The sequence below is a fragment of the Schistocerca gregaria genome, chromosome 7 (genome assembly GCF_023897955.1).
Source record: "Schistocerca gregaria isolate iqSchGreg1 chromosome 7, iqSchGreg1.2, whole genome shotgun sequence".
In the NCBI taxonomy this organism is placed as follows: domain Eukaryota; kingdom Metazoa; phylum Arthropoda; class Insecta; order Orthoptera; family Acrididae; genus Schistocerca; species Schistocerca gregaria.
In genome coordinates, this window is record NC_064926.1 from 282,788,156 (window position 1) to 282,804,353 (window position 16,198).

Genomic DNA, 16,198 nt, shown 5'->3' on the forward strand with positions numbered 1-16,198 from the left:
GTGATACATTCTAGGCTCAGGATTATCAACAGTAAATAATTATCATTTTCTAGCATTAAAATTAATATTTACGTTAGTATATTTCCGAATTCCACCCGGTAGTTAAGGATATTCGACTTAACTTCGGAAAGCTACACCAATCAGTAAATTTACGACTTTGCTACTTTTTTTTGCGTAAAGATTATATCTGGCCTAATTATTAATGTCGTGGACATTTGTTATTTATCAGTTCTGTCCACACAAGTTTTATTTTCTTTGGAAACAACTGTTTGCTTTTCTGAAGATTATCTGAAGTCAGCCAAATGAAACACGTGCAGTGCAGCGTTTAGCTGCGGCGTAAAGCGATCAATCTTTATGTTGATGCCCACATTCTAAAGCAGCTCTCCAGGCTGAGAGGTGCTGGACTTCTCCGGTCCATAAAACAGAAGCACGGCCGTTATAGTTATAACGATATCGTAGAGGCTTATCGCTGCGAACACAAACCGAGTAGCTCCAAAGAAGTGAGCCATTGCTTATGACGGCCATCATCTTTATCCTCACACGGATAATTTGAAATTGTAGGTGGTGCAGCAGTACGTAGCTTCCACTATAGTGCCATGTCATCAGAACTATCTGAGATAAGACCAGTAAAGGCATAAAAGAAGCTAATGTTCTCGTACTTCGTTTTTCTCTGCAAACGTAAGATAAATGTGAGCGTCAGCAGGGGTGGTGTGATAAAGATTCGTTAGCGCATCTTCGTGTGAGATTGCTCTTACGATCACTTAATATTACATGCTGTAAACCTGCGGGCGTAAAAGAGTAATTGCGGGAATTCAGCTATGAAGAGAATACAGTAGTCGAACTTCGATGTTCAGTAAGGTGGGGGCTCGATGACCGGTCGATTCCATTGACGGCAGTTTTATCAGACTCAAGGAACATAGGGTGCACATGAAATGACGCAATTTCAGAGACTTTACTGGTCTCATACATGTATGATTTTTGTATATAGATTGAAGGGATGAGTGAAAATTTGTACTAAGGACGGGAATCGAACCCGGGTCTCCTGCTAGGGAGTTGCATTAGTCACTAAGCCACCTTGGCACACAACGGCACGAATTACCCTTGCAGGTCTCCCTCCTCGATCCAAATTCTCACTGCCGCCACAGTCTACTTTTTAATTTCCCCTTACGCACGAGCAAATTTGCCGAGGCTCTCCATGTTCTCGAATAGCACGTCAGCATTGAACGTAAATGGAATATCCAGCCTGAAGCCCAGGTATAGGTACTTACACAAATTATCTAATTAGGGTAGACATTTCAACAGTATGACGTAAAAACCCTTGCGTCAGCAATACTTCAAAGATGAAAGCGCCAGCAGTAGAACGAATGTGGGTGTTCGCTCGAGACTATATGAAAAAAGAAAGAACTTCCAGGTGTGTTTTCTCTGTTTTAAGTGTTTGGAATAGTAAGAAAATATGTGCCGTGGAAGAAACGAATCAACTACTGGATACATATACTTGAATACATTTGGATATTTCTGACCACGACAAAGGGGAGAGAGACAGATAGCAGGAACACTTGGTAACTGATTGGTGGCCTGACAAAGGGAGACACGAGGAAATCTGCTGGTCCCGCGGTATCTACACGAGGCACCACAGCCAAAACGAGAGCGACTTGAGTGGAAATGGACGTTTTACTAGAAACTATTTGTTTCATTCTCGATAACATTGAGCATGTCCTGCCAATCCATAGGTATGATGAAGGTGGATGTATGTATGCATGTGTGTCCCACATCACCTTCTAAACCACTGCATCGACTTTTGCAGCCAAAGTTGGTTCACGTGTCAGTTACTTTCTGGAAAGAATCACTGTAGGGAAAGAACCACCTACCTCTCGTAGAAGTGGTGGTGAAAATGTAACGTACTGCACGACGCCCAAATAGCCAGACTATTCTTATCCAGTATTTGAAAACGAGAACACTTACGCACTTGCAACAAACTTTACAAATAATTTCAAGCCCCTATGAGACTTTTTCTCGCCAACACCACTCAAAAAATGTTGAAAGAAAAGAATGTCATCGCTTACTACATTTAGGCTGTTCATGCAATAAAACGGCTATATCAAGTATGGTGCATGGAGAGCTGCATCAAACCAGTTCAAATGGTTCAAATGGCTCTGAGCACTATGGGACTCAACTGCTGTGGTCATTAGTCCCCTAGAACTTAGAACTACTTAAACCTAACTAACCTAAGGACATCACACACATCCATGCCCGAGGCAGGATTCGAACCTGCGACCGTAGCAGACGCACGGTTCCGGACTGCGCGCCTAGAACCGCGAGACCCATCAAACCAGTCTCGGGACTGAAGACCAGAACAACAACAACATTAAGTATGGTCTTTTATTTTTTTACCTCTTTACTACTTAATTTCTGTGCAACACATTTTGCAGATAATATTCACATATATCACTGAGTGAACTTGCAAGAATATATCACTGTACAGTAAGTAGTTGAGGAGATATGACGTCATAAACTCTAAGATATGTGAAAAAATTTTGCATCTCGCGTGAAGCTTTAATTTATCACTTCTTTACTGGTAAGTTATTCAGAACACATTTCGCACACAGTAGCCACATTTAGCGTTGTATGCACTCGAAAAAGAATATCGCTCTAAAACAAGTACTTCAGGAGATATGAAGTCATAAACATCGACATGCATGGAACCAAAACTACAGCGGGAAATTCGCTTGTGACGTAAGTGAAATACACTCCTGGAAATGGAAAAAAGAACACATTGATACCAGTGTGTCAGACCCGCCATACTTGCTCCGGACACTGCGAGAGGGCTGTACAAGCAATGATCACACGCACGGCACAGCGGACACACCAGGAACCGCGGTGTTGGCCGTTGAATGGCGCTAGCTGCGCAGCATTTGTGCACCGCCGCCGTCAGTGTCAACCAGTTTGCCGTGGCATACGAAGCTCCATCGCAGTCTTTAACATTGGTAGCATGCCGCGACAGCGTGGACGTGAACCGTATGTGCAGTTGACGGACTTTGAGCGAGGGCGTATAGTGGGCATGCGGGAGGCCGGGTGGACGTACCGCCGAATTGCTCAACACGTGGGGCGTGAGATCTCCACAGTACATCGATGTTGTCGCCAGTGGTCGGCGGAAGGTGCACGTGCCCGTCGACCTGGGACCGGACCTCAGCGACGCACGGATGCACGCCAAGACCGTAGGATCCTACGCTGTGCCGTAGGGGACCGCACCGCCACTTCCCAGCAAATTAGGGACACTGTTGCTCCTGGGGTATCGGCGAGGACCATTCGCAACCGTCTCCATGAAGCTGGGCTACGGTCCCGCACACCGTTAGGCCGTCTTCCGCTCACGCCCCAACGTCGTGCAGCCCGCCTCCAGTGGTGTCGCGACAGGCGTGAATGGAGGGACGAATGGAGACGTGTCGTCTTCACCGATGAGATTCGCTTCTGCCTTGGTGCCAATGATGGTCGTATGCGTGTTTGGCGCCGTGCAGGTGAGCGCCACAATCAGGACTGCATACGACCGAGGCACACAGGGCCAACACCCGGCATCATGGTGTGGTGAGCGATCTCCTACACTGGCTGTACACCTCTGCTGATCGTCGAGGGGACACTGAATAGTGCACGGTACATCCAAACCGTCATCGAACTCATCGTTCTACCATTCCTAGACCGGCAAGGGAACTTGCTGTTCCAACAGGACATTGCACGTCTGCATGTACCCTGTGCCACCCAACGTGCTCTAGAAGGTGTAAGTCAACTACCCTGGCCAGCAAGATCTCCGGATCTGTCCCCCATTGAGCATGTTTGGGACTGGATGAAGTGTCGTCTCACGCGGTCTGCACGTCCAGCACGAACGCTGGTCCAACTGAGGCGCCAGGTGGAAATGGCATGGCAAGCAGTTCCACAGGACTTCATCCAGCATCTCTACGATCGTCTCCATGGGAGAATAGCAGCCTGCATTGCTGCGAAAGGTGGATATACACTGTACTAGTGCCGATATTGAGCATGCTCTGTTGCCTGCGTCTATGATCCTATTGTTCTGTCAGTGTGATCATGTGATGTATCTGACCCCAGGAATGCGTCAATAAAGTTTCCCCTTCCTGGGACAATGAATTCACGGTGTTCTTATTTCAATTTCCAGGAGTGTATGTGCACAAATATGTTCGAAATATAAGTGAAAAATATTTAGCATGTGCTTATGTGGGAGAAGTGCTTCCTAAGCTTCTGGATCGATAGCAACAAATTTGGTATCCATACCACTTACTATCTGGAAAAATATAAGGCAGGAATCTCCTGTTGAGATTTGACTGGTAACCTCAAAAGACAAAGCTGAAGGAGGAGAGGCTACTATTGGAGTGAAGGGTAGTAACACGAAAAGAGATTAGTTGAGGAGGAGATGGACAGAGAAAGGGGAAATGAAGGAGATAGTCACAGATGGGGGGAGGTGGAGATGGGCAGAGAGAGGGGGAGGGAGAAATGAACAGAAAGCGACGAGTGGGAGATGGACAGACAGAGTTTGAGGAGAAGATGGATGGAGGGTCAGGAGGAGATGGACAGAGAAGGATGGAGGAGACGGACTTTAAGGGAAGAAGATAGTGGGATAGGAGGAGCAGGAGGAGGTGAACTTAGCGTGGAGCAAAGGGGGAAGGAGCAGATTTACGGAGATGGAGGGAGGAGGCGCAGGTGGACCGAAAAAGGAAAGACGCAGTGTTAGGGGGAGGAAGAGATGGAGAGGGTGAAGAGAAACTGGACAGAAGGATGGAAGGCAAGGATATCGACAGATAGAGTAAGAGGAGGAGATGGTCAGAGAGAATGGGTGTAGAATATGGATAATGGAGGGAGAAGGAGCAGATGGACAGAGTGGGGAGCAGCAGATGCGCAGTGTGGGAGGCAGGAGGCGATAGACACCGAGAGGGGCGTCATTCTAGTCATCAAGGTTCTTACCGTTCTTGCCACATACTGGCGACTGGCGAACGTTCTGTCTGTTTTCAACATTCACCAAATCGCTTCTTTTCTCATACCCAGTAACTCGTCCCCACACCAAGATTCCTAGAGTTGGTGGGGTATGAGACTGGAGACGAGCTGCTTCCTGCGACTAATACGTTAGTGTTGATGTGACTGCCAAGAACCGAAACGAGACTCGCCTCGCTGAACACCTCATAATGTCACTTAATGTACTAATTGCCGCTGGTTCTACAACCTGCTAATTTTAACTGTCTGGGGTATGGTCTCAGCAGTAAACGATGCGTGACAGCTCGTGATTACAGTCAATCTTCCAGTAATCTGATCTCAAGGTGCATGGTGCATGGTGCCACTCTCCCGAAATTTCATCTGTTATCACCTGAAAATTCGTAAAAGCCACAGGTGTACAGCGAAGGAGTCTCTGATTTTAAAATTAAATATCTCGAGAACTAAGAACGATAGATGAGTATAACAAAAGATATGTTTATGATGAAAGCTATGAAGACTTTTATACAGAAGTGATACAGAAGTTTATAAATAGTTTTAAGAGCTGCTAATAGCTGGTGCTGTATGCTATGCAAAATCATTGTGCATAATTAAACCTGTCCCGTACCATCAGTCTTCGGAATCGCACAACAACCTTTTGAAAATGTCTCCCACTCGCAGTATGGGGGTGGTGCACACGAGCAATGAAATTTGCCATCACATCCTGTAGTTTCTCAATGGAAGTTGGTTCAGCTGTTTGTTACACAGATCACCGATTCAATCTCGTCCAGCTTGGCAGGATGGATTTTTAATGTGCCTCACAGAAAGTTGTCAAAATCAGTCAGGGTGGGAGAATATGGAGACCAGTCCATCCATGTGCCAATAAATTTGCAGTTATGCAACTCAGTCAATCTTTTCCTGAAGTGTCCATCAAGAAGGATAAATGCCTGTTCCTTGTGATGTGGTCCGGCCCTATTTTACATGAACCGCTCGGTTGCTGGTCGATCCCCCAATGCTAGATGTGTTGCGACAAATTGTTCCAAAACCACAACTTAATATTCACTAGTGATCGTTTCTCGGCACGAAGAAAGGGCAATAATGCCTCTGTTGTATAACGCAGTCCAAACGATAAAGTTTGGGAGAATACCGTAATTTTACTTCAAGCAGATGATGATTTTTGGAAGCTCATAATCGCTAGTTTTGATTATTCACGACTCCACTCAGGAGGAAGTCTGTTTCATCAGTGAACCAGATGCAATCAATATTAAATCATTCATTTTCAGTCACTAGGAGAACCCTGTTTGCGAATTCAACCATCTGTCGCACAGCTCGTACGGAAATGGCCCGGTGTGTTTCGATTTTAAATTGAGCCATGTATTTTCTGCGACTTGGAACGCTTCCTGTCAGTCTCTGCTGCAATTCTACGGACGAATTTCCTTGGATGTTGCTGAATAATTCCAGAAAGGGTAGCGACTTTTCAGGAGTAACTACACTCTGCCTGGGGCTAACATTGCCCGCTAGGTCATCAGCAACACCGCCCGTCCGTTGCAATTTACCGAAGAGTTTGCAAACTCTTTCCGCATAGGGTGTTTTGGTACGTTAAATCGTTGGCGAAGCTTGATATTGTCAGGGAGGAGACGGCGGTGTCAATGTAAGCTATAAAAAATTAAAGAGTTATAGTCAAAAAGTCGTTTTATACCTTGACCGTTGTTTTCGTATACAATCATAGTAGGAAGACTAGCTTCCGTTGTTTCCGACAGCCATCCTCATATTGTTCAAATCGTAAAAAAGCGAAAGATATGCACTGGTAAAAGAAAAGATCATTAACGGTATTCATGCACTGAAATATATTCTTATTGTGGGCCAACGTTTACGACGCAGTTAGAAACTTCATCATGAGACAGCCATGTTGTGAATCATAACCTCGCAAGATGACGGTAATAAATAAGGAATCTTGTCAGTTGCATTTGTAAAACTTGCATCACATGCCTGGGATTTGCAATTGTACAGCAGGTATTATTGTGAGAGCGGTATATGCAACGGTGGTCCACAGTGTGTCTTAGAAAGGACATCTCCGAAAGAACAGACACAGATTCCATCCTGCAGCCGTTATCAATCAAGACGCGAAGGAATTGCGACATGATGCTCCTGGTGGACAATGATTTGCATCAATGGAGAAAGTTGTGAATTGGTACCGGACTGGGATTCGAACCTGGGCCTCCTGCTTACTAGGCAGATGTTCTGACCACTGAGCCATCTGGACACAGAGATCATCGCATCTACACGAACCACCCCAGCACGCCTCCCGTCAGACTCAAATTCTCAACTTATCCACACACTACTGCTGTGCCCCTTGTACCATTACTCGAGGCATTTCGCCGATTCGCGTAAGAGTTACAGCATGATGTGCACCTGCACTGAAGAGGTGGTTGGCCAGTCTCGCCTTAATTATCTATGTGGTGTCTGTTCTTTCGGACATATCCTAAGAATCAGACACTACATGTGGGAGAGACCTTGGTTTGCTCCTTATGACGTTTTAAGCCACGTACTGTCAGAATCTTGGTAGCCCATAATAGGAAAGCATTTCAGTGCATGACTACATTTTTTACTATTTTAAGGATCTAAGGATGGTTGTGGAAAACAACCGAAGCTAGTGGCCGTGCTACAATCGTATACAGGAAATTCCGGTCTAGGGATAAACAGTTTTTTACATTATTTTTTATTTCTCTAATAAATTATATTAAATCTTGTTTAAAAATTACACCTTGTAGCCGCAAGACTGCTCTAACCTGTGGTATTCCAGTACCAGAAAATCATGTTGCTCAATATAACATACGACTTCAACCTTTTCCTTCGATATGCTAAACTTCTTTCACGTTTTGACGTTGAAACTGATCGATCTGAGCTGCAGTGCACTATGCATGTGCACTACATGGATTGCACCGCTATCTGTTAGTAGGTTTTCGAACTAATTCGAAAATTTTATGTAACTCCTGTATAATAATAATAATAATAAATATATCGTTTGTTGGGTTCGTCTGTCGATCTTAGTTTTAGAGATATTCAAATCGGGCACACCTTCGCTAGGAACCCTGCAGATGGAAAATCCTACGGTGTTGTTGTGCAGTAGCACTTCTGGAAGGACACGTTCCGATTCACCTTTTCCACGCTGCTAGTCTGAGCCAATATTGTTGCCACTCGTTCTAAAGTCATTGCACAACAGTCAATGATGCGTCAAATCTGTTGGTATGGTAGTTAAATATGCTGACCTATATCTCGATGTTTTTCAAAATCCGGATACTAGCGCTAAACATTTTGCAGTGTCGTATTACGATCTTCACATAAAACGTTCCACTAACATTAGACACACTCAATAGCTGTTATCTAGCGACACCATTCTTCAACTGAAGGATTGCCTTCTGCCTCCATTGAAAATGTTTTCGCGTAGTGATGACATTTTTATCAACGTATACCGCAGGAACTTCATTTGAAGTTAAATGGGCGTCCCTAAAGAGGGCAACCACAGATGATGGACTGTCAGATAAAGGTACGATGATGCCCAGGGAGAGAGACGAATGTAGCAATATAAATAACTTAGGAATGAAGTAAATACGAAGTGTACGGCAGTGAAGGCAACATGGCTGCCGACCAAAAGTAAAGAAATCGAAGAGTGCAATGGGATTTCCACAATTAAACGCAGAGGGAAGGACAGATATGTGGAAAGAGTACATTGAAGGCCTCTATGAGGGAGCAGACTTATTTTATGATTTGATGGAAGGAGAAGCTGGAGTCGATAAGGAAGATGTAGGGGATCCAGTATTAGAGTCATAATTGAAAAGAGCACTGGAAACTGATGGAATAAGTTGGAAGGGTTATTATCCACAGGAATTTCTGAGATAATTGCGGGTATGAGCAACGTAATTGCGACGAAGGCTACCATAAGACTTCAGAAGAACATCTTACACACAGTTCCGAAGACAGCAAGGGTACACAGGTTCGGAAACTATAGCATTATCAGCTTAACATCTCGTTCACCCAAGCTGCTGAGAAGAATAATACCCAGAATAATGGAAAAGAGATTTGGGAACCTGTTAGATGACGATCAGTTTAGCTTTAGGAAAGGCCCAGGTACTAGAGAGGTAGTTCTGGCGTTGCTGTTGATAAGGAAAGCAACACAGGAGAAAAATGAATATACGCTCTTAGCAATTATCGAGCTAGAAACAGAGCTCGACAATATGAAATAGTGCAAGATGTTCAAAATTCTGAGGAAAATACGAGCAGACTACAGGAAATTGCGGGTGATTTACGAGGGATGTTCAATAAATATCGCATCGCATTTTTTCTCTCGACAATTGCAGTTTAAAACATGCAGAGTTTTTTTGAGACGTCGTGGAGTGTTCCCTCTTCAGCCTCTAAAGTTTCACGAAGTTTCGGTAGGTGGCGGGGCTATACGTAGTTTTCCAAATGGAGCTGTAACAAAGGTGCGTTCCAAACAGGGAAATGTCATTGAGTTTGTTTTGACAAAAAACCAGGCGATCGCAGATATTTAAAGCACTTGCAGAATGTATACGGAGACCTGGCAGTGAATAAAAGTACGTTGAGCCGTTGGCCGAGGTATCTGTCATCAGAATAAGGTCGTACAAACACGACAACGCAAGGCCACACACGCGTTTGTGCACCCAACAGGAGCTCATAAAACTTCGTTGGACTGTTCCTCCTCATCTTCCCTACAGCTCGGATCTCGTACCTCCCGACTCCCACCTGCTTGGTACGATGAAAAATGCACTGCATAGGAAGCATTACGTGGACGAAGGGGAGGTCATTTATTCAGCAAGACGTTGGGTCCGACGATGACCGCTAAAGTCATACCTTGCGGCCAACAGTCCATCGCAGTAAAGTGGCGTAATGCCGTCACACTGAACGGAGACTATGGGACTTGACATCTGAGGCCATCAGCCCCCTAGAACCTAGAATTACTTAAACCTAACTAACCTAAGGACATCACACACATCCATGCCCGAGGCAGCAGCATCGCGGTTCCGAACTGAAGCGCCTAGAACCGCTCGGCCACAGCGGCCGGTACGATTATGTTGAGAAACAGGATTTTGTAGCCAAATGAGTGGGGAATAATATTGCGTATTGGAATTCAGAATAAAACCAACTTGCTTTCCGAAAAATATGTGTTGCATTATTCATTGAACGCATCTTGTACAATATGTATAAGAACCAAGAGGGAACAATAAGACTGTAAGACCAAGAACGAAGTTCTCGGATTAAAAAGGTTGTAAGACAAGGATGCAGTCTTTCGGTCCTACTGTTTAATCTATATACCGAACAAGCAATAATGGAAATAAAAGGGAAGTTCAAGAGTGGGATTAAAATTCAGAGTGAAAGGTCGGATTAAAGGAAGACATGGAAGAAAATCAGAGGCGTGCTGCTGGGTTTGTTACTGGTAGGTTCGGTCAACAAGCGAGTATTAAGGCGATGCTCCATGGACTCAAATGGGAATCCACAGAAGGAACAAGTTGTTCGTTTCGCGAAACGCTATTGAAGAAATATAAGAAGTTGGCATTTATAACTTAATTTGGAACTATTTTACTGCTGCCAAGATGTATCTCGTGCAAGGGCCACGAAGACAAGATGAGAGAAATCAGAGCTCGTATTGAGTGGTACAGTTAGAGTTTTTCCCTCGCGAGTGGGACAGGAAAGGAAATCTTAACAGTGTTAGACTGTACCCTCCGCCATACACCGTACGGTGGCTTGCGGTGTATTTATGTAGCTGAAGATGTGGAAATCATTTCTGCAATTATCACTGAAAAAGTAAAGGTGGGGTGTAAAGTGTAAAAAAACTTTACAAGAGGTCAGGAAGGAAACATTGATGGGTTTTGTAAATATTTAACATCTCTAATTGTAAGCCACCGACCGGCCACCGATGGTCCGTTACCATGCTAATCATTTCGTCACGCATACGTTCACCACAATGACGATACTAGTGAACATGATTATAGTGAAATTTGTGTAAGTTGCAAATGAAGCCTTGAGATATAAGAGGGTGTTTCGTTTCATCCACAGCGTTCTCTATTTTAAAGTTACGCTTTTCAAATGGGGCTGTCTCGTGACTGTGTTTGTTGGATATCGAAGAACGTATACTAAAATCGAAACTTAATGTGACAAAAAATGTAGAGGACCATACACAGTTCTGTAAGGGAATTTTCTGGAAGGTTAACGAAGGACGGTAGTATAATTTCTCCCCGGTGTGATACTTTTCATGGTTTCCGTTAGAGTTAGACACCGTGTCTTACTAAAGGAAAGATTCGACTTTGAAGATAGACCACGCTTGTATGGAGTCTTCACTTTTTACATGATGTCGTTTAGTGAGACGAAATTAAGATCATAGGCCATTGAGTGGAGATGTCTAGATGAATCCTACCACAACTAGACGTACGCACCAGAGGTCGAGTACGTGATGAGTTCTACCTTGCTTGCCATCACCGTAGCAACCAAACCACATATCTTCGTGGTTTACTATCGTGGTTTTAAGCAAATCGCAAATTGTTTACAAAAATGCCCAAAGTCGTCTCCAGTTGCCTGGTGCTGGGCTACTCGCAGGCACTTTTGAAAAGTCACCAACATTCAACATCTGAACACAGACGGCAATCCGGATTAAAAACAAGAGAAGTTACTCAGGTTTTGAAAATTAGTCACTGAGGTAGGTAAACGTAAACCTATGTGCAATACTTAAGAAATGAACCGTGTCACTGAGTCTGTAGATGTGAAACGCCGGATGGTCACCTTCTCGTGATGCAATAGTAGGCGCTTCAGAAACACTACAAAATTATACTTTCCTGCTGAACTGCAGTAATGAGATGCTTTTCTTCTCTTCACTCAACTCTGTCAATTTCTGAGTCGTTATAAATAATCCATTGTATAACAGTCAGTATTGAGTCTATTGATGAAACCATAGATGCGGGAAACCTACCTGATTAATAAATAAATTAGACTAAGAAACATGGTCACCGCTGTAATTTGTGAGGCTCACAAACGTCAATTTACTGTGATTACAGAGATTCCTGCTAACACAATACTGGAACTCTTCGGGAAGATGTTTTTCGAGTTTTGCCAGGATTCCGGGTACGACAAAATCCTGCAAGTTCTTGGAGCAACTCCTCGAGATTTCCTACAGGTGCGTTCTACCACATGTTCTCTGGAAACTTTAAAAATCTACTTCAACATTTTTCCACACCTCATACAGCTTTGGAATTTCTGTAGTCTTTCGAAACAATTATAAGAAATTATATTCCACTGTTTTCTTAACCTAGTCTTATTATGATGGCACGTGAAACTTCTCTTGTGTTTTAGCATACAGTAGAAACACTTAACAGGAAACAGAAGTGTGAATATGTATAAAAAGGATGACAAATTTAACTCAGTACAACATTCCTCCTCCAGCCTCACTTTTCACTTACTTCTGTATTTATGTATTGTGTGTTTTTGTCTTTCACGTTTCATAAAGCAAGGAGCAACATGCACATTACCTAGACCTCCCGTGTTTGGAATCCATAGTATGGAAAATTGTCATGACGTTGACTCCCAGGCGGGAGGCGGTGCAGTGTTTAAAACACTGGAATTACCTTCACTAGAAGCACAGCACAAAACTCAGGTTGTGCCATCCAGATTCAGGATTTGCCTAGTCCGTATTAATCGATTAATGCGAGTGCTAGGATGGTTTCTTTGAAAAGAACATGTAAAATTTCCTCCACCATCATAGTCCTATCTGAGTTCGTGATACGTCCCTAACGACCACATCATGGACGGGGTGTTAAATCGTCACCCACCCTTTCACTATGACTCTATGAGGGACAAGTGTAGTCTACTATCCTCGAAAGACTTGTAATACAAGTTTTGTAGCTAACAAAGGAAAGGAAGAAATTAAAAAAAAAATTCACGCTGTAAAAAGTTCGTGCTTAACAAAGAACGATTTTTATTTTGGTTGCAATGAAATTACGGAACGTAACAGTATAAGCGTACACTCAATTGCTCAATTGGAAGAACATTTTGCGGAGCAAACAAATCGCCTAATTATTTCAGGAGTTATCATTTTCTCCATCTCTGGATGATGGTGATTCTGCAGCTGTTGTTAAAAAATGAAAAGTTTCTCCAGTTGCTTTTTCAGAACTTTATCAAGTTCATGCTACTAGTTTTAGCCTTTATATTAGACCATTATCAAGTGTGCCTGGAACTGCTAAATTTCAATACGTAATGTGATGGCGTATACATATTTCTCTTTGTCATAGTAGATGAGATGTGATACTTATTAATGTATAGTACAAGTGCGGAAATAATTTACAACTTACGTTATGCTGTACAGAAGCAACGTCAAATGAAAAAATAGTAGAAGCCAAGTGGATTTGAAAAAAATGTTTCGCTCCCAATGAAGTCATTATAAAAATGGGGGTATCGTAATTATAAAAACTTACAGTGGAAAGACTGTTAACGTGCTTTAGCTTAAAAGAGTTATATTGTGATGTGTTTCAGAACTACAGTTGCATGTTTTTGAAATAAAAGCTAAATCTAATTATTTTTAATTAATGAAAATGTAAAACAGTTGTAAAGAAACGAGGTGCATAAAGGTACGACCTCAATAAGTGCAATTTTAACGACCATTAAGTGTTGACGGCTTTAGCCAACTTAGATGCATCGTCGACTGTTTACAAAAGTATGTTTACAAATAACTAGCTGCAGCTACAGACTTACAGAAAATCTTTAAAGGAGGTTTGGAATAACTGAGTCGCAGATATTCAAGAGAACGGTGCTCCTTAATGTGCATTGCTCGTTAAGCGTCTTTCCCTTGGGTTTATTCAGATGAGCGTAAATTTCTCTCTGTTCATAAATGTCCATAAAGCAGCATGCAGTTTAATTTTGAAACGCAACAGGTAACTCTTTGTAAGCTAAACCATGTTAACATTTTTAAAGTAACGGATTGTACAGTTTTTACAATACGCCTTTCCCATTTTCCTCATGATACTATTGCGTTCTAAACTTTTCTTAAAGCCATTTGGCTTCATTGTTTTTATCATTTGACGTTGCTTCGCTACAGCACAACACAAATTGTACATTATTTCTATACACGTACTATACAAATATATGTATTGCCTCTTCACCCCTATTGTAAAAAAAAATTTAATTTCTATATGTCCTTCATATTATGTGTCAACATATGGGAGTTTCAGATAGACTGCCTGATGTCGAGACCGAAACCTGCTCTGTAAATGAAATTTTGAAGAAGCACTGGAGCATTTTTTTAAAAATATTTCCAGGATGTTTGTAACAGGCCGAAATTGTTTAATAAGTTAAGTAACTGGCAATTTGAAATCATGCACACTACTGACGCTGGTGTTAAAATACTTGTTTTGAAAATTAACACCTAACATTTTCGAGAAGTTACCGCAACCTTTCCTTCCTCATCATAATAGCTGCATATCAAAACTTAGAGACTGCCCTGCATGTTAGTTGCAGTCTAGAGCAGTGTACTGATCACAACACACAGTGGGTGACTGGTTGGCAACCCCTATGTGTCTCCTGGATACAAATCCAGTACGGCCTCCATTAACACAAAGCAAGGAGCTGTGGCCGTTCAGGCAGGCTATGAATGAGAATGTTGTTGACCATCTTTTGTTGCTGAGGCGAAACCACTTTCCGTCGGTAGAAGATGGTGTCATTGTTCTGTCTGTCCTCGCACTGCACGCACCAATCCGCTCTCCTGTTATAACATCTTCATGGAAGAATAACACTAACATCTAAAGGCCTCCAGCACATGTTGAATACATTCCATTCTCTACCTTCCGCTTCAAACGTATCTCTCTAAGGGTCCCTCTAGTGTTGTGGAAGCTATTACGTGGTGTCCTAACATACATTCCACCATACTGTCCCTCATTGTAGTTGATCTTCTCTTCATTTTCTTTGCTTTTTTCTCGTGTTTCTAACGGTCGGTAGGTTACCACCGAGTTTGGCAATATTAACAGGGATGGGTGACTGAATGTCCTACCAGACGCCAGCATGTCCCACTGTGCTGGAATCTGTGCGCCCCATCCGTCTGCGTTTAGAGCAGTGGTTTCCAACACGGAGATAATTATACCCTCAGGTGTAAAATGTAGAATTTATATTATAACTGTTTCGCAAGACTGTAATGATGACTATAAAATTTAATAATACTCTCTTTCGAGTACTAGAATTAACACAATGTTGGGAAGTTACACTTCGTGTACCAAATATATGAGAAACGTCTTTCTCACATGGTGCATCCCTTACATACATACATACATTGTATCACTCATATTTTTTTTGAGTCATCAGTCTTCCGACTTATTTGGTGCAGCCCGCCACAAATTTCTTTCCTGTGCCAATCTCTTCATTTCAGACTAGCACTTGCAACCATCGTCCTCAATTAATTGCTGGATGTATTCCAGTCACTGTCTTCCTCTACAGTTTTTTCCCTCTATAACTCCCTCTAATACCGTGGAAGTCATTCCCTGATGTCTTACCAGATACCCTGCTTTCCTTTCCCTTCTCCTTGTCAGTGTCTCCCACATATTCCTTTCCTCTCCAATTGTACGCAGAACCTCCTCATTCCTTACCTTATCAGTTCATAAAATTTTCGACATATATTCTCCTGTTGTACCACATCTCAAATGGTTCAATTCCCTTCTGTTCCTGTTTTCGTACATTCCATGTTTCATTACCATACAATGCTGTCCTCCAAACGTACAGTCTCAGAAACTTCTTCCTCAAATTAAAGGCCTATGTTTGACACTAGTAGACTTCTCTTGGCCAGGAATGACCTGTTTGCCAGTGCTAGGCTTCTTTTGATGTCCTCCTTGCTCCATCCGTCATTGGTGAATTTGCTGCAGAGGCAACAGAATTTCTTAACTTCATCTACTTCGTGAACATCAATCCTAATGTTAAGATTCTAGATGTTCTCATTTCTCCTACTTCTCATTACATTCGTCTTTCCGCGAATTACTCTCAGTCCATATTCTGTGCCCATTACACTGTTTATTCCATTCAGTATATCATGTAATTCTGACTTACTTTCTCGGGAGAGCAATGTCATAAACATATTGTATCATTGTTATCTCTTTACATAGAATTTTAATTACACCCCCGAAACTTCCTTTTGTTTCCATTATTGCATCTTCGATGTATAGATTGAAAAGTAGGGGCTAAATACTAC

At 42.6% G+C, this 16,198-nt stretch overlaps 1 protein-coding gene across 1 annotated transcript in view; it reads left to right on the forward strand.

Moving 5' to 3' along the window:
* The window catches only part of LOC126281618 (guanylate cyclase soluble subunit beta-1), a 198,408-nt gene that overhangs the window by 25,626 nt on the left and 156,584 nt on the right, over positions 1-16,198 (forward strand). Inside the window, exon 4 of the mRNA XM_049980738.1 lies at positions 12,033-12,151. Coding sequence (XP_049836695.1) covers positions 12,033-12,151 — 119 coding nt within the window. The remainder of the gene's footprint in view (positions 1-12,032; positions 12,152-16,198) is intronic.